The 24,640-nt window shown below is 44.4% G+C and overlaps 1 protein-coding gene across 17 annotated transcripts in view; it reads right to left on the bottom strand.

Annotated features, from left to right (window-relative positions):
• DOCK9 (dedicator of cytokinesis 9) overlaps positions 1-24,640 on the bottom strand; it is a 283,640-nt gene that overhangs the window by 146,782 nt on the left and 112,218 nt on the right. For all 17 annotated transcript variants that reach the window (XM_057532615.1, XM_057532614.1, XM_057532619.1 and 14 more), the window contains exon 2: positions 6,712-6,828. In XM_057532615.1, the coding sequence (XP_057388598.1) occupies positions 6,712-6,828 (117 nt within the window). The remainder of the gene's footprint in view (positions 1-6,711; positions 6,829-24,640) is intronic.

Below are 24,640 nucleotides of genomic sequence, written 5' to 3'. Positions count from 1 at the left end.
TGGAGTGACAGAGGAGCCCCACGGAGGCCAGTTTGGCTGCAGCAGAGAGTGGGGAGGCGACTGGTCAGAGAGATGCGGTGGACAAGATCACGGCCACAGTAAGACTTCCCTGAGTGAGGTCATCGGACCTACCTTGAAACTTACTTTTTAAAAGATCACTCTGGCTACTCTGTTAGGATAGACAGGAAGAAGGGCAAGGATAGGATCTGGAAGACCTGATAGGATTAACCAAGGTAAGAAGGGATGAGGGCGGTGGCCACGGTTACAGCAGTGGGGGTACTGACTGATGACTCTTACTGTTACACCCTCCCCATCCCCAAGCCCCGCAGCCTGCTTTCCAAACTCTCCTGACTCGCCCCCAGGCTGCTCTTCACCTGGGCCAACCTGACGTTAGCTCCCTCAGCCCAATCTGCCTCTAAATTTCTCAAATACCCAATTCTCTCCTTCCTGAACTCTTCCTGCAAAGACCCTTCATTCCATCCCCACAGGGCCCCCTAAAGAGCCTTGCTTCAAAATGCACCCCCACAGCTTGCATCTTCAATCTCTTCCTCATTCCTGGACTTCCCTTCCTAGCTCATTCTCTCAGTCCTGATAAAACCTCCTGTTACTGCCCTGAGTTACGATGATCCCTTCTCTCTGCTACCATTTAACGCTAACCTCTGTGCCCCACGCACTCACTTCTTCAGCCCCGGCAAGAAACGACCATCACAGGGAACGATGCCCTAGCTGTCAACTCCGAGGACCATTCTCCCACGCCAGTGGCAGGAGCGCACGGCCGTCCGCTCTTTTTGCCTGCCTTCTTCAAAACTCCTCGCACTCCCTTCCAGGGCCCCACAGTTTCCTGGTCCTTTTCCCACTTTCTGTATCTGATTCCCACCCCCGCTTCCTCCTAGGTGAAGGTGTTCCCCAAGATTCAGTCCCTTGAGGGCACTCTCATGCTCTCGGCCCCTGTGGCCGCTGTCTCACATTTCTACGGGTGAGCCCAGACTGATAACCCTGGCTTCTCTCTTAGGCTGGACTTCTGCATTTCCAACCACTTTAAGGACTCAGCACCTGGACGTCCCACTATCTTAATGTTCCAAGAATAAATTCCCATGGGATTCAATTTGTCATGACAGTGGTCACATTCTCCTTCTTATGATTAATATTAATTCAATATCTCCTCTCCTAAGTTCTGAGCAATTCGAAAGCAGGAACCCTGTCTGAGCTCTTTGCACAAAGAGTATAACTCTAAACTATATGCTAAATAAATACACTCTTCAACTCAGCTGATCAGTGCTCTCCAAAAAATAAGCTTTTCTTTTTAAGACATACTTGATAAAAAAAAAAAAAAAAAATGACCTGTCACTATTTTCTGTAAAAGGCAGAATTCTTGACCTGGAATTAAAATCCTCATCTCCTGAAGGTCTGGACAACGTCAATTTGGAAACATTATTTATACAGATTTTTCAGGTAGGTTCAATCCTAGACATGAACTAATAACCCAAAACCCACAATGTTCACAGAAACTGACATTGTTGGCCACTGAATGCAGACCAATAAAAATTTTGAGGAACTTTATCAAAAGAACGCTTTCCAATAAAAAGCCCAAAACAAAGTATTGAGATTATTTTTTGGCAGCATATAATAAAAAGCAAGGACAAAACACTGTGAAAAAAAAATTCTTTCTTTTCAAAAGGACAGATGGGAAATGAGATGAGGGACTTCCAGGCCCTTTGTAAGTAGTGGGGCCTGGTTTCCTTTTCAGGTCAGTGGTTTGTAGATCATTATCAGTCTCATGTAAGCAGAAGAGGAAAAGAAACAGAAGAAAAATAAAAATCAGGATGTTATTTAAAGGGAAATGGATTGACCACATTTTTCAATACAATGCTGAGAACACTCTAGGATTCTCCTGTATCTAAACATTTCCAAAAGTGAAAATTTCTAGAGTTGCCAATTACTAATAATTTTCCCATCTTTTAAATTCTCTTGCTAAAGAGATTTGACATTGATGATACACCATGAAATGTCAGTAGGAAGAACACCTGAGAGTCACTCCTTGCCCTGACTTCTCACACAACTTGCAGGAAGACAACAATTTCACGTCTCTACAGCACAGAAATCCGGTAACATCCTGCTCTTTTTTCTTCATTGTGGTATAATGTCTATAACATAAAATTTACATCTCAACCATTTTTAAGAGTACAATTCAGTAGCGTTAAGAATATCCTCATTACTGTACAGCTGTCACCACCATCCATGCACAGAACTCTTTTCATCTTGCAAAACTGAAATCTGTAACCATTAAACAATTAACTCTCCATCTCCCCTCCTCCATCTCCTGGTAACCACCATTCGACTTTCTGTCTGGATAAATTTGACTATTCTAGGTATCTCATGCAAGCGGAATCGTACAATATTTGTCCTTTTTTGACTCATTTCAATTAGCGTAATGTCCTCAAAGTTCATCCATGTTGCAGCATGTATCGGAACTTCCTTCCTTTTTAAGGCTGAATAATATTCCATTGTGCATATACACAATTTGTTTATCCATTCGCCCATTGGTGGACACTTGAATTTTTTCTTCCTTTTGGCTATTGTGAATAATCCCATTAGGAACATGGATGTACAAGTATCTCTTTGAGTCTCTGCTTTCAATTCTTTTGGGTATATCCCCAGAAGTGGAATATGACATTCTCTCTTTATTTCTTTCATACCAACTCTATGCTTTGTTAGTTTATATCAGACACCAAAGTCTAATGTTTGTGAAATATAAATGGTATCCATAAATTGCCTCCCAACATCCTTTTTTACTGTTTACTACCTTTTCCATATTCTATCACTTTATAAAATTGCACAAATACTAGTAAGCTGTGCAACAAGCCAGGATACAAGGAGCTCAAAAGCCAGCTATAGATTCAGTGGATTGATGCCAGCAGTTAAGAATGTCACCACCAACAGTATCATCCAGTAAAAGGCTTCCACCTGAAGGAGGAGAACCTTGATTGGAAATCAATGGCCAGACTCACATCGAATTCTGCGTCTCTGACAGGAAAGGGAGGAGCCCTGGGCATTACTTACAGTTATGTTTAGATCTGTCATTTCTTAAGCAATAAGCCAACTTACCTTTCTTTTTTCTTTTTTTTTGGCCTCACCACACAGCATGTGGGATCTCAGTTCCCCAACCAGGGATCAAACCCATGCCCCCTGCATTGGAAGGGCAGAGTCTTAACCACTGGACCACCAGGGAAGTCCCTCAACTTAACCTTTCTTGATCTAAAACATTTTAATCTTAAAGGTTATCATCTCTGTCTAATTGCCTGTTAAAGTTTACCTATTATTTACCCACGGAAAAGTAAGTTCTCAGAGTTTTGCCAAGTAAACTTGAAGAGGCCACAAAACTTTAAGAACAATAAAGGTCCATTAGTCACCAGAAAGTGTGCTCCTTTTATGACTCTGTTTCGCTTCCATTTTATTTTTATTTCAAAAATTACCTAATTTTCCACCAAACCAAATCATTGGCTCAGCAAAAAGTTTTACAAATCTAGTCACTGGCATTTCCACATGTGCTCACTGGTATTCATAGTCACTTCATGAATCAAAGAAAACTAACTAATTAATGTTCATAATAACTTTACAGATTTTATATGAAGCCAGAAGCACCCAAGCCTGGCATCCAGCGTGCAGAGGTCATGTGGATGTGGAGGTGGATGGGTGGGGAGGGAGATGACAGAGGCACCAGCACAACCCTGTCCTCAGGGCCACAGCATGGGTGGGGACACTTGAACACAAAAAGCATGAGAAGCCATTACTGAAAAGCTCTAGACAACGCACTTAGGTATTCATGTACACAATGTAGACAATAAGTATTAGAGGAACTAAGAGAATGGGGAAAAAATTACTGTGGATTTGAACAACTTCCGAAGACAGGGGATTTGAAGTGGCCTCAAAGGGTGAGAACGTTCTAGAAGGATGGGTAAGAAGAGATGATATTGCTGGGAAGGAGAAACATAAAGCCAGGGCAGAGACAGAATGACCCCAAAGCGCCAGGGTCTGATTCTGAAAAAAAACAAGCATAGTCTATATGAGCCACGGTATTCCTACCCCCATCTTGGCAGACAAAACTTCACTTCATAAATATTCTGACAGCTGAGAACTGTCCTTTTGTCTTTTTAAAATTCACATTGACTTTCTGTCTCTCTGGTTTTTTGTCTTAAACACTCTTCTCCCACCTTAGACGAGTACACCCAACAACAAACCTTATCTCGATAAGGCTCATTTTCAGAGAACTCAGACGTTCTTAGGGGCTGACCAATACCAACACGGGTCTACTTGCGACCTGTACAAATGTATCATCACTATGCACACCTATAGTTTCGTAAATTATCATTTTGAATATAGTTGACAGGACTTCACACCAAATTCTATTATCTTAACAGGTAACTAATATTGTTTAACTAGTAAGTATAGGATTGCAAATCAACCCCACTATGCATTTTGCTCACTATCTGACCCATTTCCTAACCAACTTGGTACCATTTTTCCATACGAAGTAAAATACTTTCCCCCGATCTAATTTGTTCCCTCTGCCTCTAATAATACAATAATAATTCTGCTCCCATTCTGCCTAAAAATGCAGGGACAGACAGAAGGAATCTGTGACATCACTAAGACATTTGGCTCATTCCATTAACTAGACAGTTATTAAAATCATCAAGACAATTTAGCAAGAAAGCATATAACCTTACTTGATTAGAATACAGGAGTCTCCTAGAAAAAAATAACTATCCAAACTTCATTGTGCCCCATCACAATTACTGTGATGGGGATGAAAGCTGAAATTCAAGCTCCTTAATCTTTGAAAAAACTTCCCCCAAACAGAACTTAACACTGTTCATTCAATCTTGGCCAGCAGAATGTCAGTGAGTTCTTTGCCGTTCCTAGAATATTTGTGTCTGGTATCCCCAGAGAAGTTGTTATAGGCAAAAGGGACAAAGGAGTTTTTCTCAAAGTTTCAATCATCTGTTTCTACAAATGCTTAAACATCCAGGTTCCCTGTCTGTGAGATAAAAGATGAAATTAAATTAACTGTATATTATTTCTGTGGTTTGTTTGCTTCTTAAGCAATTTTACCTCAGGTTTGCAAATACAATTTTGCATTCCAGGCTGCAAAACTCGAAATAACTTTGTTACTCTAACTGATACCAAGAAGAATACATACTTCATGCTCAGAGAAACTTGAGATAACCTTTAGCTTCCTCAGAGCACACTACAGGAAAAATACGTCAACATGGAGTATAATTTGTAATCATCTGATTTAACTTCTCATGCTAACACACGATGCTAACAAAAGGCATCATTCTGAGGTTTCCATTTAGTCATCCCTTAGCTAGGTAGTCTACTCTTGTAATGAAGTTTTCAAGGCATCGTATTTGGGGGTGTGATCTGAAGCCATTTCTGAGCAGAACGTGCTTTGGCAGCAGCATCCCACTAATAGTCAATTTCGTTTCCGCAGCATTCCTTATTTTTCAGGAAAGAACCAAAGAGCAATCATTTTACCCACATGTGTCTCTAATAAGTTAGAAAAAGTGAACATTTGTGAAAATTCTCACCTTTGTTGTAAACTGGAAGCTTTTAAATTTGGTGGGAAAAAGAAAACTTCAAGGAATATAATTTAACAATTGTCATTAACATGGAAATTTCTAAAGACAATTCGGTACATAAAGAACTGTATATATAGCAGGTTATGTTCTGGGGAGTGGGATTAAAAAGAAGGTGGTAGGGGAGGCTTTTAATGTCAAGTGTTTCAATAGTGCCTGTTTGTTTGTTACAAGTATGTACTGGTTTTTAAAATTAAACAACAAAGAATCAAGGAAGCTTTAAAAAAAAAAAAATAAGGTAGTTTAATTCACAAAAGACAGGTCTTGGATGGTAACAGCATCAGGTAGAGAAGAAGGAAGTGCCAAGATTAAGTCCCAGGAGATCAAGGGCAGTAACTGGAATCTCCAGAAGACAGAGATGACTCCAGGTTGCCAGGCATCTAACGGTACTGGGGTTCTATCACTCCTCAGTGGCTCAAAGCTTTTGTGGGTCACTCAGCCACAGGCCATAGTTTGAAAGGCTTCAAGCAACAATCTAGAGCAGTTCATAGCAGAAGCTGTGCTGAGTCCCCTGCTGGCAGCTACTGAGCTCCCAGAAACAGCACCTGCCACTGCATCAGTGAGGTAAATGTTAGGACATTCCTCGATGTCAGAACACCCAAACTCTTCTCTATGAGCCCACACACAGTTCAGGGCCTCTCTCAAGGCAGTCTCCCAAAGTGACATCCTAAAAGGATGCATGGCAAAATCCTCCACTGCTTCCGAGCAAATCCCATCCTTAAGACTCTAAGGTACTTGGCAAAACCCCTAAATACCTCTTCAAACAAATTTCCTAAGACATAGGAGGCACTAGTGTCTACAGAATTAGCCCAGAGTATAGCATTTCTATTCAAGATAAAAGATACACACTTGAAAAAATATTTGTGTCATATACATATGTATGTTTATGCACATGTGTATGCATGTATTTGCATATATGCATGTATATACATACACGTATATATATGCATACACATACATATGTAACATCTTCATATCTGCGTGTGTACACACATACACCCACATATATACACATATATATGCAAAAATAATACCACACGGCTCTATTTACAGACACTTAGAAGTTACCTACCTGAAAGTCATCATAAGGGAAGAGCAGCATCTCCCTTAAACAGTCGTTCAGGATCTGTGTCTTCTTCTGGACGATGACATTTTCATAGTCGAGTGGCTCAATCAGCTTTGGTTTGGCCTAGAAGGTAAAAAGATAAGCAATTGGAACACTCTTATATGATAAAAGTAACTTCTTAAGACTAAAGAACTTTATACATCCTACTCTACATGTTTTTATACTTTCCAACTTTTCTACAATGAGAGTGTATCAGTTTTGCTATCAGGAAGAATCAGAAACAAGAGAAACAAGTTGTCTTCAAAGGAAAGAAAACACTTCATAGTCCTCATGCTTGTTTGGTTATTTAAACACAAAGGAGGCTATGGAGGCTGGTGGAACTTCCAGTCATGTCTTGGGTCACCCCTGGCTAGGTCAGTCCCCTTCTAAGCCTTAAGCTTTGCCAGAGCTGCCCTGCTTGGAGGTCCAGCCATGGTCTGGCAATGAAGGCCAGCAGCTCCAGCCATGACCATCTCTTCTTGGCCCTGGGCTTAAAGCTATCCCCAGCGCTCACTATTTTATATAAAACTCTATGGAACTCATCTCTGAGTCTCAAAATATCCCTGTCTAACCTGAACTATCTATACACTTACATATGCAACACCTAAACATAGAGAAATGTGAGCTGGACCAAAATCAGGCAAGCAAGGGAAAAAAGTACTTAAACCAGGGCTTGTGGGTGACCCCCAGGGGGTAAGGATGATCATCCCTGGCATGCACTAATCCAAAGAAAGAGGCAACGAGCAACTCGGGAAAGAAAAGAGAGAATATGCCTTTTCTAGCTATTTCCAAAGTTATTCTCAGTAAAAATCTCATCTAGTTCTAGTCATGGCCACAGTGTTCAGTGATCACTTCCCACATGCAAGGCACTAACTGGGCTAAGTCGAGGATAAAGATACATATTCAACTAACTACAGCACAGTATGCCAAGTGCTAAAAAAGGCACACGTGCGCGTGCGCACGCACACACACACACTTATCAGAAGTAAATTCATTATATCAATAAATTCATTACTGCAAGATTATTTTTGAAATTAATAAAAAAATCATCTGATAACACAATTTCAACAAATCCTCTACATATTAAAATACAATTCATATACAGATAGGAAATATATTAGAAACATCTGGTATGTGCCATCTAAATCAGGAATTGTAACTGAGTCTTCTGTGTGTTCCCAAAATCTGTCTCTTTTCCTTCCAAATAGAGCTGGACTACATTTCCCAGCCTCCCCATGGTTAGTGTGGTCATGTGACTGTCTTCTGGCCAACGGCGTGTGACTGGAAGGGATGTGGTCGCTGCCAAGCCTGGCTCATAAAAGCCTCTGCTATAGACTGAACGCTTGTGTCCTGAAAACTCATATGTTGAAACCTAACCCTGAAAAATAATGGGATTAGGAAATGAGGCTTTTGGGAGGTGATCAGGTAATGAGGGTGGAACCCTCATGAATGGGATTAGTGTCCATATAAGAGAGACCTCCAACAGCTCTCTCGTCCCTTCCACCATGCGAGCACACAGCAAGAAGACAGCATCCACGAACCAGGAAGTGGACCCTCACCAAACACTGAATCTGCCAGTGCCTTGATCTTAGACTTCCCAGTCTCCAGGACTATGAGAAATAAATATCTGTTGTTTAAGCAGCCTGTGCCAGCAGCATGCACAGGATCCAGCAGTGGACTCAGGAGGCCTGAGGAAAGGGTGAAGCCCCAAGACGAAAGGAGTTTGGATCCTGAATCACCTTGCAGAAAGGCTGTCTGCTTGAAACAGGCACTGAGATAGCCTGAGAACAAGAACTAAAGCATCTACTGTGTTATGCCAATGAGGTTCTCAAGTTTCTTGACGAAGCAGTCAGCTTGCTCTGCCCAATATAAGAATAAAATGTTCATATTTAACTTCAATTACTTGATTTAAGTAGACTCTACATGACGTCATGATATGCTGAGGAAAAAACACAGTGCTCAAACAAGTGCACAATTATTATAACTGGGTAATAGTACACGTTTATGGACGGAGATTAAAAATATACACAATCAAAAAAATTAAAGCTATCTTGTAAAAGTGTAGGTAATTTCTTCCTCTAAAATATTTGTAATGTTAAACTGTTTTTACATTCAAAAGAGGCCAAAAAAAAGATTTACACAAGTAATTATTTTTTAGAACTGACACAGAAAATAAAAGTATTCTCCAAAATATTTTATTTCAACTTCAATCATTTCTTCCTTTATTTTAGTTTGTTATGTTGTATATAGTAATCAATCTACAGGTGCCTGTTGGCAAAATGGATCAATGTCACAATCAATAACATTTTCTTTAGGAACCATGACTATATTCCTAATAAAATCCAAAAAGGCACAGAGCTTTCTACAGTGACAGAGCTCAGGATTCTGAAAGCTAAACTTCCATTACAAGGAGGTCAGAAGGAGAAAGACTGCAGGATGGAACGGACACTGCGCTCTCCCCTGCCCCGTATCGTGTCCAGCACATGACGGCAGCCAGCGAAGCCCAGAGCGGGTGACCTAGTTTTGCAGCCCTGGGCACCTCCACAGGCACCAGCTCGCCCAGGGGAATCCTCAGCTGGGTACCTCCCCTTCCAGCCCCTCGGCACAGAGCATCAGCTCCACTCCCTCCAGGCCACAGGGTAAGGTCAGACTGCTTTCTCAGAAAACTGCCGCAGTGTTAGCCCTGGTTAGCAGAGGGTGCTGCGGGGACACTGCTGAGAAAGGGGCTTTTCTCAGGCTCCAGTGTTCTGGAATTGTTCCTTGGTTTTTGGGTTTTTTGCTTTGTTCCTATAGCCCAGCAGCCACTGGGGGCTTTCTGGGAGAGACCCAGGGGCACACACCCTGCAGAAGTTGCACAGGCACCCCAGGAGGTGGTTCCCAGCCTCCAGCCCACAGATCCTCAGCAGACTGACTTCTCCACTGTCCAGAGACCAGGGCCACACTCCCTCCACCTAGGCCTGAATCTTAGCCTTGGGTGCAGGTTTGGGGGGGGAGCGGGGCAGGCGGGGGTTGTGCGGCTCTTCCAAGTTTGTGCTTTCCTTGGGTCTCTGCTCCCTGGATAGACTAGGCTTGTATTCTTAGGGCAGGGGTTGGCAAACGTTTTCTGTGAAGAGCCAGAGAGCAAATATTTTGGCTGACTTACAGTTTCTGTCGTAACTAGTAAACTCTGCTGTTGCAGAGCAAAAGCAGGCATAGTCAATAAATGGGCACAGCAGTGTTACAATCAAACTCTATTTACAAAAACAGGCAACCCAGTGATGTTACGTCAACATCTCAATAAAACTGGCATGGCAGGGGGAGGGGCAGTACAACAGCCAGATTTGGCCCACGGGCCATAGTTTGCTGATCCATGCTTTAGAGTTACCCTTACTCCCTAGTAGTTGATCCCCTTTTACCAATTTAATAATTCTCTATATTAATTTTCCATGTTCAATCAACTGATGTGTTTTCTGCCTCTGGACTGATACAGACAATGTTTACAGCTTCTTAAGTGCATTTAATGACACTTCCCACCATTTGACTGAACTTGGATTTCTTAAAGGTTTAGTGAATGAAAACAACAAACATATTCAGTTACATATTCAGTTATATAAATCAGTAACATATTCAGTTATATAAATCAGTTTTGCTATTTAGCATACCAAATAACGCTTTTGTTAATTAGATGAACTACTGTTTTCCCCTGACGGTATCTTGGCAGTATTTAATGTAACATTGTAGGTATTAGGATTACCTTGCTTTTGTGGGCCACTGTTAATTTTTGAGGTGTTTTCACACAGATGATCACACTTAATCCACTGTTAAATTAATTAAACAAGGAGGCCATCAGTCTGAGGTGGCTCTAATGCAATGAGGTGGCAGTCTACGTAAGCAAACTGAAATGTAAGCCTGTATATGCCTCAAGGTTAATGAAATCAAAACACTAAGGACAACCCAGCGCAAACAGCCGACTAGGCTTCACGCTAGTGCCAATCAATTATTCCTTTCTTTGCTTCTGCACTCTTCTTTATGTTAAGTCTCTCCCCAGCTCCTATCATCAGAGTGTTCCCCACCACTGGGAATTGGGTGTTGCCCAATTTGAATCGATTTTTGCTCAAATAAACTCTTGAAGTGTTTAATATGCCTCAGTTTATCTTTTAACACCACTAAAAGGTAGGCATGGAAACGTCACTCCGTTTGACTGAGGCTGGAAACTGAGGATCACAAATTGAGCTGACTGCCTGAGCGTCCCAAGTAGCCAGCAGACGGGGCTAGAACCCAGTCTTCTATCAATCAGAACTCTTCCTTCTCCAGGCTGCCTTGTTAAGGGTCTGTGCTCACCAATGCTCAACCATGGCACGCCTGTGGAGAGTTTATAAGCCAGCGTTTCTGTTAAAGACTGATGATGCACGTTAACCAGGAAAGCCCATAGAAGAATGACATAAGGGAAATCTCAGGGAAGAATGAGAAATACAGGAAATCTCAGAGAAGAATAACACGTCTTCTCTGGTCTTCGGGACTCCAGGACTGGGAAGATTTGAAACTTGTGCAAACCCTTAAGTTGCTCAACGAAGTGACTCCTGGAGACCTGACTGGGCAGAGGTCTTCGGCAGCTGCAGGGAGCACTGTCCCCGACAGGACCACTGACTCCAAGGAAAAGGGGCCAACGCAGAGCGACTCACCTGCTACCTAAGTTAAGAACAAGGCAAAAAGCTCTTGCTTCAAACACGAATAACTGGCACAATGTGGACTCTACATGTGGATTTCAGGAGGAAGAAAGAAAGAAACTATCACAGGAGAAAGGCTGAGAAGGAAGACTGGTGAAGAAAGAAGAGAAAAGGGTCAAGAAGGAGATGGGGGAGAGAAAGAGACAAAAGTGACCGACACCTAGGCGGGGCGGAGGTAGAAGATGCAGGGATGGAGGAAACATAAGGGCAAGATAAAGACAGAAAAAGAAGACAGAAAGAAATGACAGAAGAGAGGGGCTTGGGAGACTTGAGGCGGGCCTGTATCTACCAAACTATGAGTCAAGAGCACAATCGCCTATTTTCCACTCTTCTTTAAACTGATGATTCACTGGTTACAGCTGTTCAGTGTTCTTCAGCTCCACTAAGCTCTTCCAGCTGGTCACAAGTGTGGGGGACAGCGCACTAGTGTAGGAAACTGGCCCGCAGCATCACTGGCAACAGGAATGTCCACTAACAGCAAAGTGAAGTTAGGTTAATTATCAGACTGCCAGTCCCCTGGTCCTGGTTCAGAAGAAGGAGGCGTTATTAGCACAGAGCTGGCACGTGGCCTTGGCTTTAAAGCCATCTCAACACACCTAAGTTCAATGCTTCTCCTGGTGACATAACTCCAAGAGTGTCGGGCTGCACCCCAGAGTCCTGCAATCCTTGCAACTGCCCGGCCATGAGGCCAAAGAAAGAACCCGGAGTCGGCGACACAGACATCAACGATTTACTGAACAGGGAATCTTACAAGCCAGAGGCCGAAGTCCCAGAGCGACACCTGACCAAGTACAGCTGACGGCAGGCAGGACACGACAGCAATCTTCGCTATACAGGGGAGGAGGAGGCTATCAGTTATGGGGGCATGACATCAGAAGGGCTCCTCGGTTGCCAGGGGGACTGCTGGAACACGTCCCCCTGCAGCTCTTTGGGCTAGCAACCATGGTGAGGGCTGCGGTTTCCTGTTGATGACCAAACACACTGGAGCTGGTCTAGTCCCAGGGCTACAACAGTCACTCTCGGACCAATCACATAGGTAGTTACTGACTAAACCGTCAGCTTAGGAGAGGGAGGCAATCATGTGCATAAAGTAAGGGTGACGCAGGACAGGATCGGGCAGGGGATGTACAAGACAGCAAGAGAGCAGCCATCTTATGAGGCCTGATTATACAAAGAGCTATTTTTTTTTTTTCTATTGAGATAATTTACATACAAGTTCTTGATTTTTTATATTCAAAAGAAAAAAAATCTGGGTCCAGAATTACCCAAATTGATGAATGGTCAATACTCCTAGAACTGCTCCTAGGCCATCAGAACTACCAGGTTTCAGAACCCTGCACATTTACCAGTTTGAATTTTCAATATTCCAGGACACTGTGTCTCCCTAAGCACGATGGGGCTTGGCCAGCTCCCGAGTCTAGGGCATTGAGAACATGTACAGTGCATGTACCGTGCATTTATAGTGTGTAAAACATGTAACTCAATCTATACACGAGTCCTTCAGCTTTCTCCCCCGTTTGGAGGTTAAAAGTCCTTATCTATGAACGTTCAGTTCTCGGTTACTGTGAAATCAGACAGGGAGAGGACCGTGGTACTTTCAGTCCACAAGAGTCTACAACAGCGGTTCTCAAAGTGGGGTCCCAGGAACAGCACCATCAGCATCACTTGGGAAGCTCACACAGATGTAAGTTCTGAGGCCCCATCCCAAGCCTGAGTCAGAAACTCCAGGAATGGCGACCATGCTTGAACAAGCTCTCCAAGGGATTCTGAAGAACCCCTGGTCTATCAGGATGACCCAGGAACTGTGCTGGAATTTGTAAACTTAGGTATGAACGAGGAACAAGCCCAGTGTTGAGCTCCCTAACCTCCTTGGGGTTACAGACCCCTTTGAGACCATGGGCCCCCTCCCCCCAGAAACGTATATACACATTACTTTCTAAATGTGATACCCAGTTTTGGGGGGAGGGTTGTCCTTCCCTGGAGAATAGCCATGGAACTGAGTCACAGAAACCCCGGACTAGTGGGGCAAGCAGGCTCGGGAACACCTAGTTCAGCACAGCAAGAGGTGCGGGCAGACGCTAACGCAGAGCTAGGGCGGGAGGTGGTGTCAATTACTGTCCACGGGCTGCAACGTCTCCTCACTTCACCAAGGAAGTGCTGCTTCACGAGTGCTATGGGAAGAATGAGAATTCTTCAGGTGAGCAAGGTTTTGAACTCCTTAACGTGAAAGCGCAGCCCTCCTTGGGCAGGCAGATGCACAGGTTCACATCTCTAGCCCCGTGCGCCCATGACACAAGCAATGTGGTTCACTGTCTCTGACAGGCCTGCTCCTGTCGCTCCCCACACCGATACACCTGTCAGAGTCCTACAGCCCTTCAGGCAGAGGTCCAAAGATGTTTTATTTCAGCAGCAGAATCCTTCCTCTAAAAAAGCAAATCTGACAGAGGCAGAGATGCCAAAAAAGTTAAAGCGCAGTTGCTCTAGCCCCAGGGCATGCAGTGCATGGCCATATAACTGGGGCACCACCTCAGCCCGTTAAAAGGCAGCCTGTCCCGCCTCTGCCCACTGCATCTGGGTTAGTGGCAGTCCTAGGGTGCAGCTCCTTCCGCCTTGCATTGAAAGGACCCACGGACAGCTCATCTCCTCCACCATCAGTGCCTTGAGACAGGGCCGGGTCTCCTTATCTCTGTGCTCCCGCAGCATCTAGCCCAGGACCCAGAGACACAGTGACTGTCATTAAGACAGCTGATGCTTGCCCCTCACTTGCACAGACCCCTCTCCAGGCCCCACACACGTCCCTGTTGAGTTCAACTGCTGCCTGGCATCCTGGTTTAGGAAGATTTACAGGAACATGGCCCACTATGTCGGTCCACCCAGTGTCACATAGGCAAATCGATACGAGGTGCAACACAGGGGCCATATTGCAATACAGGCACATCCCAAGGTGCTTGGGCCAGAACTGCTAGGAGGTGCTTGAGATTAGTCATTGCGCAAACTGAGAATGCCCCCAAATCACACAGCTCCTGCACAGAGGAAACCTAACAGAGGTTTATCCAATCCTAAAAGCTTATGTGATGTTACCAAATGTTGCAGAGCTAGAAGAAACTTTTCTAAGCTATGATTAATAAAATACAAAGTTCGACTAACCTTGCTACAGGAAAGATTGAATGACCTATCCTTGCCACACAGAATGATGATACAAAATCATGATCATATGAGAGGTAACAGGAGTATGAAGCCAAAAAATGCCGGGAAGAAAGTTATTACTGAGGTGTGTCAAGAGACTCATTGATAAAAATGTGTTGTTTTCCTGTATTTCCGATGTTGATAATTTGGCTTTTTAAATTTTGTAATTTGTTGTGACTTCTTTTCAAATTCTAAATTATTCTAAATTCAAATTCTAAAATATTCACTTCCAGGCCAAATTTTGTATTTATAAATTTTATATTTATAACTTTTAATTATTTTTCTTAAAAGTCCCCAAAATTCTAAGCTTCACTGCTCAGAAAACCTGGATCTGCCCTGATAGGGCCATATATGCCACACAGATATTGATCGAGTTGAAGGCAATCTATGGTACAGTGGTTAAGAAAGCTGAGCTGTGCAGTTACGTGAGGTTGTTATTGGGCCTCGTTGAGTTAATGTTCGACACAGCCTGGCAAACAGTAGGCACAAAATAAATGTAACCATTATTATTATTATTAAATATGCTGCTTGCATGACAGTAATCTTAGTTTTTTGTTTTTGAGTGGGTGCTACACATACATTCAATTTTACCAATCTGTTTACAAAAACTTTCCTCTATCCTCCAGGAACATATTAAATTAAACAGACAACAGTGGCAGGGACTCTCACCAAAAAAGGAAACACAAAAGGCCGAACGCAGAGAAAACTATTAATATATAATAATAAATAGAGATGACAGTGGAATTCAGGGACTGAGCCCAAAGAAAACCCAAATAGACGCTTACGTTATAAACTGAATTGAGTATCGATGAAGTTTGTGTCAGGAAGGACTGAGGACAGCTGGGGGGTCGGGGTGCACACAGAAGCACTTTAGACCCACCCCCCCATGAGGGCAGCTCCATGAGAGCAGCAGGGTCCAACACTGAGGAGGAGAAAAGGGGGGGGCGGGGGGTAAATCCCAAGGGACGCTGCTCATCGAGGGTTGTGTGGTGCTTCCTCAGGGCGGAAGATGGAGCAGAGTCACCAGGGCCCACAGACGGTTTTCTATCAAAGAATCAAAGCCTTGGCTTCCTTGGAAGAGACCCACAGGAACAGCCTGAGGCCAGGGCCATGTGACCAGATGGTGGGGAGAAGCACCTCCATCTCAAGGGACATCATGGGCACAGGTGAGCCACTGACACCAAGGCCACCAGTCCCCATCTGCTGGTCAAAGCAGCGGGCAGCAGGCGAGCCTCCAGTGATCACGTGGCTCTCAGGGGCGCCAAAGGGCATGATCCACGTGCCCTCCCGTCAATCTCCCTCTGAGCCTCTCTGAACTCAGTCCTTCCTACAGCATTTGCTGCTCTGCGTCTGGCTGCTCAACAACCACGCAAATTGAAATTCCAGATCCACAGGCAATCAGAAGTCAGGGGATCTTCTGAGCACCAAGAAAATGAGATTCCCCTGGAATCCAGCAGAACTGGAGAGCATCAGCCCACAAATGAGTTCAGCGTTGGCCAAACATGTATGAAGCCTCAAAAACCATGGGAAGAGCTAAACAAAAAGGCTTTCTGATTCTATTGCTCTTCCCTCTGACATGATAGCTTCCCGTGAACTTTCTAGTCATTTCTTGCCTTTGTGTGCCTGGTAATTAAATGTTAGCACAAGCTGAAACCCTGAATGCCACTTCTTGAAATAGCAAACTAAGGAAATGGCAGCTCTTGGAGCACTCTATTTTAAGAAATGAGAAATGCGTCGCTTCTGCTTATGAAGAATTTAGGACTTCCTTGATTTATCTTCAGAGCTATAAAAGCTACTCGACCAGCTGAGATAAAAATCCCTCGTGGAACTGAGTCCCATTTTCAAAATGGTGCACTTCTCAACGTTGCCAACAGGACCCCAGCACTGTCGCTGGGGAGGGGGACGGCTTGCAGTAAGGAGGAAAGGGCTTCTGCAACCAGATGTTAATCACTGTGGCCCCCGAGCCTTTCTGCACTACCGTCTTGCACACGACTCTCACTCACTCTATACTCCCACCGGGAACTTCTTGAAGTTGTCAGATTTGAAGGAAAAATCCTCAGCTTCCTATAATTAGGGTGGGCACAGGAAATTAGCAGCTGCCCCGCTTCCTCATGTGCAAATGCTATTAGCAGTTATATGTTCCTTCTCTCCACAGATTGTCACTGAGCCTATCCATGAGCGTTGTGCCAGGTCTTTGGGACACTGAGATATAAAGGACACAGCCCCCACCCCAGAAAGCTCACAATCCAGAGGGAAGTGTGAACAATCCCGGGCAGAATCACAGCAACGGGAACCCAGGAGTGGCATCTGACCCACTAGAATGAACCTGACTCCCCTCCCCCTCCCGCTCCAGTTAGATTACAAGCTCCATGAGGGCAAAGAGTGCTATTGTATTTACTGTATCTATATTATTTCTGCTTTGTCCCGCCCCTGAACAGCACCTGGCATAGCACAGGCACTCAGTGTGCAAAGGGGCCCAACAACGCGGGTGCTTCCTAAAGGAGGCGGTCAGGGCCGAGTATAAGAGCTGAACAAGTCAGCCAGGATTCAGGGTGGACTGGGGGCTCCTGGCAGAGAAAACGGAGAAGCCAGGGAGTGCGCTCACGGATGGAACCAGATTTTGTGGGGCCTGAAATCTGTACAATCGAAGAGGGAAGGGGTTAAAGAAAACACAAAGTCATGAATAGGAAGTTGCTGGAGTCTCTTCCAGGGCCTGGTCGATCCCCTCTGAGCAGGGTGAGTTCAGGAAGCAGCGGGCAGTTCAGAACAGCTGGGCAGCGCTGCATGAAGGGAGCAGCTGGCAGCTGGCCAAGGGCTTGGGGCACCAGTGCCTGCATCACTGGAAATCCAATGTGATGCAGAAAACTACATTTATGAGAACTCCTTTCTGAAAGGGTGCTCGACGCGGCTGCAAAGAACACATGAACAAGCCGCCTGAAGTTGGCAGCGGAACTCCTGGAATGGATATGCTTAAGAAACGATGGATAGTTACCCGTAGGGCCTCGGTTTCTCTGAATAGGTGGGAACACTGGAGTCAGAGACGAACAGCTCTGCACAAGGGGTCCCATTTCACCTCTGCCCCAGGCAGCCCTCAGTCCCCCCTCTTAAATAAACAACTATCTAAACAGCATGTCTTTTGGTTTTTTTTAAAATTATTTGTTTATTTTTGGCTGTGTTGGGTCTTCATTGCTGAGCGCAGGCTTTCTCTAGTTGCAGCACACGGGCTTCTCATTGCGGTGGCTTCTCTTGTTGCGGAGCACGGGCTCCAGGTGCGCAGGCTTCAGTAGTTGCGGCACGCAGGCTCAGCAGTTGTGGCACGCGAGCTCAGTAAATTGTGGCTCGCGGGCTCCAGAGCGCAGGCTCAGTAGTTGTGGTGCACGGACTTAGTTGCTCTGCGGCATGTGGGATCTTCCTGGACCAGGGCTCGAACCCGTGTCCCCAGCATTGGCAGGCAGATTCTTAACCACTGCACCACGAGGGAAGTCCCATGAATAGACTGTGTTTGAGGTCGTCCCAATGATTAGCTCACCTGGGGTACCCACATGTCTCAAAGCCACCCTTAGACTACAGCTTGTGGTGAAAGATGAGGCCACAGTGGCAGGTGGGCTATGTTGTGAAGGGCCCTAAGGAAGCCAGCAAACCAGTGAAGACTGAGAGACATAAAACTAGGTCCATACATCTTCCAGCCGTGGAAAATGCCTCCCATCTCCTTGTAATACACATGGTCTTCTTCCCTTAACCCAGGACATTAGAACTTAGGAGACCATGGTAATCAACATATGATCACATTCTCCTTCAGCAATACATGTTCTTCTCCAGACTGCATCAGTGTGTGTAGGAACAATGGTCTCAGCAGCTGTTCAGAATCATGCATGTTTAAAAGGAGCAGGAGGTTCAGTAATACTAGAACTACAATTGTGCAAACATCAGAACCTGAGATTATCTGCTCTAGCCCTCTCGTCTTACAGACAGAGACACCTGGGAGCATGGATGGGAGTTAGGTGACTGTCCTAAGGTCCCGGAAAGAGTTGCCGGCAAAGCTGGGCCTGAATCCCAGGTCTCCTGACCCCCGGACCATGCTCTTCCTTGGTCCCTGTTCTTCTTCTAAGCCTCTACATTTTAAATTTTGCATGTTCACTGACAACATGCACAAGCACGTGCTATAGAAAACTGGAGATAAAAGGGAGCCCTATCTAAGCTTGGACTGAGAAGAAAGCTCAAACCTGAGCATTAAACCATAACAGCTGATGAACCGGAGAATGTTTAGAAGAACGCATAATGAACACCAGACTTGTACACATCTAAATATATTTCTCATGCTGAAATGTGGTGTTACACTCAGAACAGACTAACACCAAGAATGACACACTTGTGAATATAGTTTTTTATATTATAAACACTGATAAGATGCTGAATTCCCTTTTTACACAGTACTAAAAAGAGCACTCAAATGAGAGAACTTGTCACTGAGAGATTTTATTTAATCAGGCATGTCAGTATGAGCAATACTTGGACGCTCAAAATCAATCAATTTAATGGAAGGATAAGTGTATGGGTTTTGTATTTGTCATTTTTATAAATAACTGGTTTTCCAAAATTATTATCCCATTACTAAAATGAACAGAATTAAAGACTCTATGAAAAACTGTCAAGTCAATAGCATCTAGAAAATGTAATGGGAATTGAGATAATAATGAAGATAATAATACCAGTTAACAAAAACCTGCATAACTGCTTGTATTTAGTCAGCTGTGCTCAATGGGGGTGCCAGAGAGAACAAGGGATCTAGGGGGCTTCCTCTTATGCCCCGTGCCTCTGGAGCACAAGGAGAGAGCTGAGTGGAGGAGGGACCACCCTTGCAGACAGCACCACAAGTGTCTTCTTTCTATCCTGACACAGGGCATGAGCCTAAGAGGGGTAAAGAAGGGTGTGAGAAGGGAGAGATCAGGCGGAGCGCCTGAGGAACATCTCTGCAAGGATCTCTCACACACACATCCAGCCCAGCGGCTAATTCTGGCCGCCATTTTTTCACATGTGAAAAGTGATGATGAAAGCAAAAGAGAAAGAGATGCACCACGGTAGGGGCCTAAATGACTCTATCTTAAATCTATACTACAGACTCTGTTCCAACCAATAATCTCCCTCCCCTTTTTTTTAGCATTATGGCCTGAAATTTTTAATTCTTCCTATGTCGATAAAAGTTATTTTTGAAACTCTGAAATAAAGAGGTTAAGTAATTAGGCTAAAGGGCTCGAAAAGCCAGATTTAGTCAGATTTCCAAACAACCTACTTTAAGCTACTTATCTGAAAATATTGGTGGCGGGGGATGGAATTCATAACACATTTCTGGTTCACAGGAGTTTCTGAGCATGTCATCACCAGAAAGGCAGTTCAGAGATCACCAAGGGCAGGTGTGGGGAGTTAGGATTGAAGTCCTGGTCCCCAAAATAGTTACTACTGTTGGGAGGTGGCGACAGGTGGATGGGGATTCCTTATATCAGTCCAGTGTTTCTCAAAGCATGGTCCCAGACTAGCAGCATCAGCGCCGCCTGGAACTTTTTAGAAATGCACATTCACCCCAGACCCACTGAATCAGAAATTCTGGGGGCAGGGTCACGCAATCTGATTGTGATCTGTGTGTGATTGTGATGCCACCCAAGTTAGAGAACTACTCTACTAGTCTACCTACCTTTGTGTGTGTTTGAGAATTTCATATTAAAAAGTATTTTTTAAAAATCCTAGCTCAAGGGACTTCCCTGGTGGCACAGTGGTTAAGAATCCGCCTGCCAATGCAGGCGACACGGGTTCAAGCCTTGGTCCGGGAAGATCCCACATGCTGTGGAGCAACTAAGCCCGTGCGCCACAACTACTGAGCCCACGGGCCCAGAGCCTGCGAGCCACAACTACTGAGCTGGCGTGCCACAACCACTGAAGCCCATATGCCTAGAACCCATGCTCCGCAACAAGAGAAGCCGCCGCAATGAGAAGGCTGCGCACCACAACGAAGAGTAGTCCCCGCTCACCGCAACTAGAGAAAGCCCGTGCGCAGCAATGAAGACCCAATGCAGCCAAAAATAAATAAATACATACATACATACATACGTAAGGGAGCTTTCTAAAAAAAAAAAGAAAAAAAGAATCCTAGCTCGACTCCTTGTTTGTGTGGCCTTGAGACAAGTTACTAAATCTCCATATCCACATCTGAAAATGGGAAAAGTACCAATTTCTCTTATCTTTATCACAAGGTTATTGAAGGGTTTCAATATACAGTGCCTGGTACAGAGCAGGACCTCACCAAATGGTGGTCATGAGGATCATACATAGCTAAGTGTCATTCAGATACAGGAGAATTTTAGTCCCTACAACATAAACATGCCTTTGCTGGATCACACATATATCTTCTCGTTAAACCTCCCCAAAATTCTTATGGTGTATCATCACCATTTCACAGATGGGGAAACTGAAGCTCAGAGGGGTTACATGAATTAACAAAGGTCTCACAGATGGTGACCCGTGGGTCTCCTGGCCCCAAGCCCAGGACCTTTCCCATCACCCGCTAGCAAGACACGTGATGGAATTTCGGAGTTCCAGAACAGGAAGCGCTCCCCTAATGCTTCCACTTCTCTTTGTATGAGAAATGCACAACACTGCTCTACACTGTGATGCTTCAGCCTGCACACCTCCAGCAAGGACAGAAATCTGAGGCTTTCTGCCCTGCTCTGAGATCTGGAAACGTAAGCTACACTGAACTGCCCAGGCTCCGTGATCTCACGGGGGAGAGAGAAAAGGCAGAGCCCTTTCCTGAAGGATATTCATTTTCCATATCAAGTACATTACAAATCATACTCCAAAATATTAAATCTTTCCGAAGAATCAGGTTTGAATGCGAGGTTTTAATGCCATTAGGTAGAATCTCATTTACGTTACCTCCAAATACTTCAAGGACATGATCTTCACAAGGAAAACCCAACCTTAAACTTACATCATGCATTTCCTCCCCACCCCATCCAATGACTCACCCACCAAAATGACAACTTTCTGGTTTGAGGTGTTTCAGCTATGGAATATGTAAGGTTATAGACCTGCACCGTTCACTACAGTAGCTACTAGCCACGTGTGACTATCCTGAATTTAGATGTGTGATAGGTGTAAAACAGACACCAAATTTCAAAGACTTAGTATGAATAAAAGAATGTGTAACACCTTGATATTTTATAAGGATTAAATGCTAAAATGATGATACTTTTGGAAATATTGGGTTAAAACTATATTACTAAAATAAATTACACCTATCTATTTTACTTTAATTTGGCTACAAGAAAATTTAAAATTACATATGTGGCTCATGCTATAGTTCTATTAGCACTATTATAGACTGTATGAAACATTTTTTTTTTTTAACACACAGGTAATTTTTAATACTTCATGGCAAAATAAAGGACAGACCACTTCCTGAAATTTTCACTTGGGGACACAAGACAAATTTGGGGAAAACTACCCTATTAGAGACAAAACAGTCAGGTCGAGTCTTGGTCAAGTAAAGCAGGTGACCTACATTGTTCAGTGTTGCTAACAGGCCCCGCTTTCCTTTCTTTCCCCCCAGGAAGAGTGGTCTTCTTTGCCCTACATCTTGTAGGTCTCCACTAGCCTTTCCACGTATAATCAATTTACTGGGATTCTGGTAATAAGGTCACACAACTGATTTTTTCCAAATGTCCTACAACCATTAAAGGTGATGTTACAGTTTCAGGTGTGGCTGATGAGAAGAAGCAGTACTCATATGGAAAGGGTGCTGGCTAAGAGGAAGAAATAGAAGAGTTTTGACCCTGGTCACCTAAGTTTGCACTTGCGTCCTCAAGTCACAAAGTGTTAGCTAACATTTTAATTTAGATCGAAAATAACAGAAGCAAAGGAGAGTTTGGGGGCACAGTACCCACATCACATTTAGCCAAGCAGGCTCCTCTAGGTGCATCCCTTTTTACTTGTTGGCATTTCAACATACTTGAATATTAGTGGCTAAAGTGATGAAGGTGGAAGAGGGAAGAATGAAGAGGGAGAATGATCCTCAGATCCCGTCTCTCCCAGAAGCCCTTTCTGCAACCTGTTCTTCGCATCCTGCAAAGGTGATGCCGAGAAGAAAAAAAAAAAAAATGGCGGGGGGAGCTTTGACATTATGTCAGAGACAATACAAAGAAAACCATGGTTCCTGTGGGGCAGAAGCCCCTGCATTAGTGAGGGAGACTAGAGTACAAGCCTTAGCTACAACACAGCAGAGATGCATAATAACCTAACACGCTAGAATAATGATGCCATGATGGGCCGTGGAGAACACAGTCTACGGGAAGATGTGGGGAGAGAGTTTTAAAGGCTTCTTGGAGGAGCTGGCATGTGACCGGGACTTGAAGGATGAAGGAGAAAGGTCGGGCAGTGAAGCCATGCCAGGCAAAAGAAGCACTGTGCCCGGGTGTGAACGCACCCCCGGATGAAGAATACACGGCCCGGGTCAGGACGCATTTTGGAAAGTGCAGTAGATGAGGGAGACCTGCAAGCAAGTTCAGGGCCAACTTCTGAGGGTCAAGTGGGCCGTGCTTTGCCTTCTCTGCAAAGGAAAGTCAGGGGAGGGGTTTAGGGAGGAAATTAATAACCGTATCTGCGTTTTGGAAAGATTGGTCTGGTGGCACTTTGGAGCATGGCTCGAAGTAAGAAAAGACTGAATGCAGTAAGTTGACCGGGGCAGCCAGACAACCCTCGGAGATGAGGAGTCTGGAGGACAGACACCACGACTACCTCCATCTGACAGAAATGCAATCTCAGCTTAGAAATGTCAAATGTTTAGAAGACATAGGACCCAGGACTCCTGACCGTGAGTGCAGGGCCCTTGGTACCACTCACTTCTGCTTCTCCCTTAGTAGTGACAGCTCCCCACAGCAAGGAGATCCCAAAACAGAACTTCAGACTGGCTCTTCCCCGAGCACCCGGCAGAGCACTCAGAGACCCGCTAGTAGGTGGCACGTACACTTGTCTGGAAAGCGAGCACTAAAAACTTCTGAAGCCTCAAAACGGTACTCTAAGAGAAACTTCGGAAGAGCTGTATCACATTACAGGGATATTTCGAACTTCTGGAAAGTTGAGGATAAACTATAATTTCCAAGTCTTCTTGTTTCTAAAAATTATACTCAGTCATGTCATCTGTAGGCTCAAGCCAGGTCTTCTTGCCTCTCTTGTACAGTAATCCCTGGTAACTGCAAATTTGCTACCACTTCTATTTATTTCCAGGTTTGCCAACCCACTGCACTCATCTTATTCATTACATTGGGTGGAAATCCAGTATCCCCTGTTTTACAGCTCCTACAGCGCAAAACCCAAACGATTTTGGATAAACTAAGCTTAGAACCTGAAACTGAAACTCTAGGATCTGGATCTGACTCCATCACAGGTTATTCTGGGACCAAAGCTAATGACCCTGAAATACAGAGCTTTAGCCCCAGAAGAGACCTTCGAGATTATTTACTACACGCTTCTCATTTTACAGACGAGAAAAGTACTAAAGCCAGGGCCGGGCTGGCATGGAGATGGGGAGGGAAGGGTGGTCATCCTCAGAGATTGAAAGGCAGATTCCAGACCAAAGCTGAATCTGGTCTCCAAAGTGCTTTCTCTGAGACCACCCAACACCACCCATTGCCTGTGACATAGTTCTGCTATCTTGTATTTAGCCACTACCTGTCAAAGGGTAGAGCACACTGGGCAACTGGCAGCCTCCTCTAAACCCTACGGGGACCACGGTGCCTATTGTACTGATTAGGGAATAAACATTTCAGGGTTATCCTGGATCGTGCTGTAAATCAGTTTTAAAAAAAAGAAATCTAGGGAGGAAAATAAGATGTCTCCAGACTGTCAGATATTCCACCAATCTATGCTCCTGTATAACTTTCTGGGAAGATGATAAAACGGAACACTCAAAAGGAAAGTGACGTAACTCTCAACTCCATCTTGTTCATGTTTCC

This window comes from Balaenoptera acutorostrata, chromosome 18 (assembly GCF_949987535.1).
Source record: "Balaenoptera acutorostrata chromosome 18, mBalAcu1.1, whole genome shotgun sequence".
In the NCBI taxonomy this organism is placed as follows: domain Eukaryota; kingdom Metazoa; phylum Chordata; class Mammalia; order Artiodactyla; family Balaenopteridae; genus Balaenoptera; species Balaenoptera acutorostrata.
Note: the sequence above shows the minus strand (reverse complement) of the source record. Positions and strands in the feature narration are given on the sequence as shown.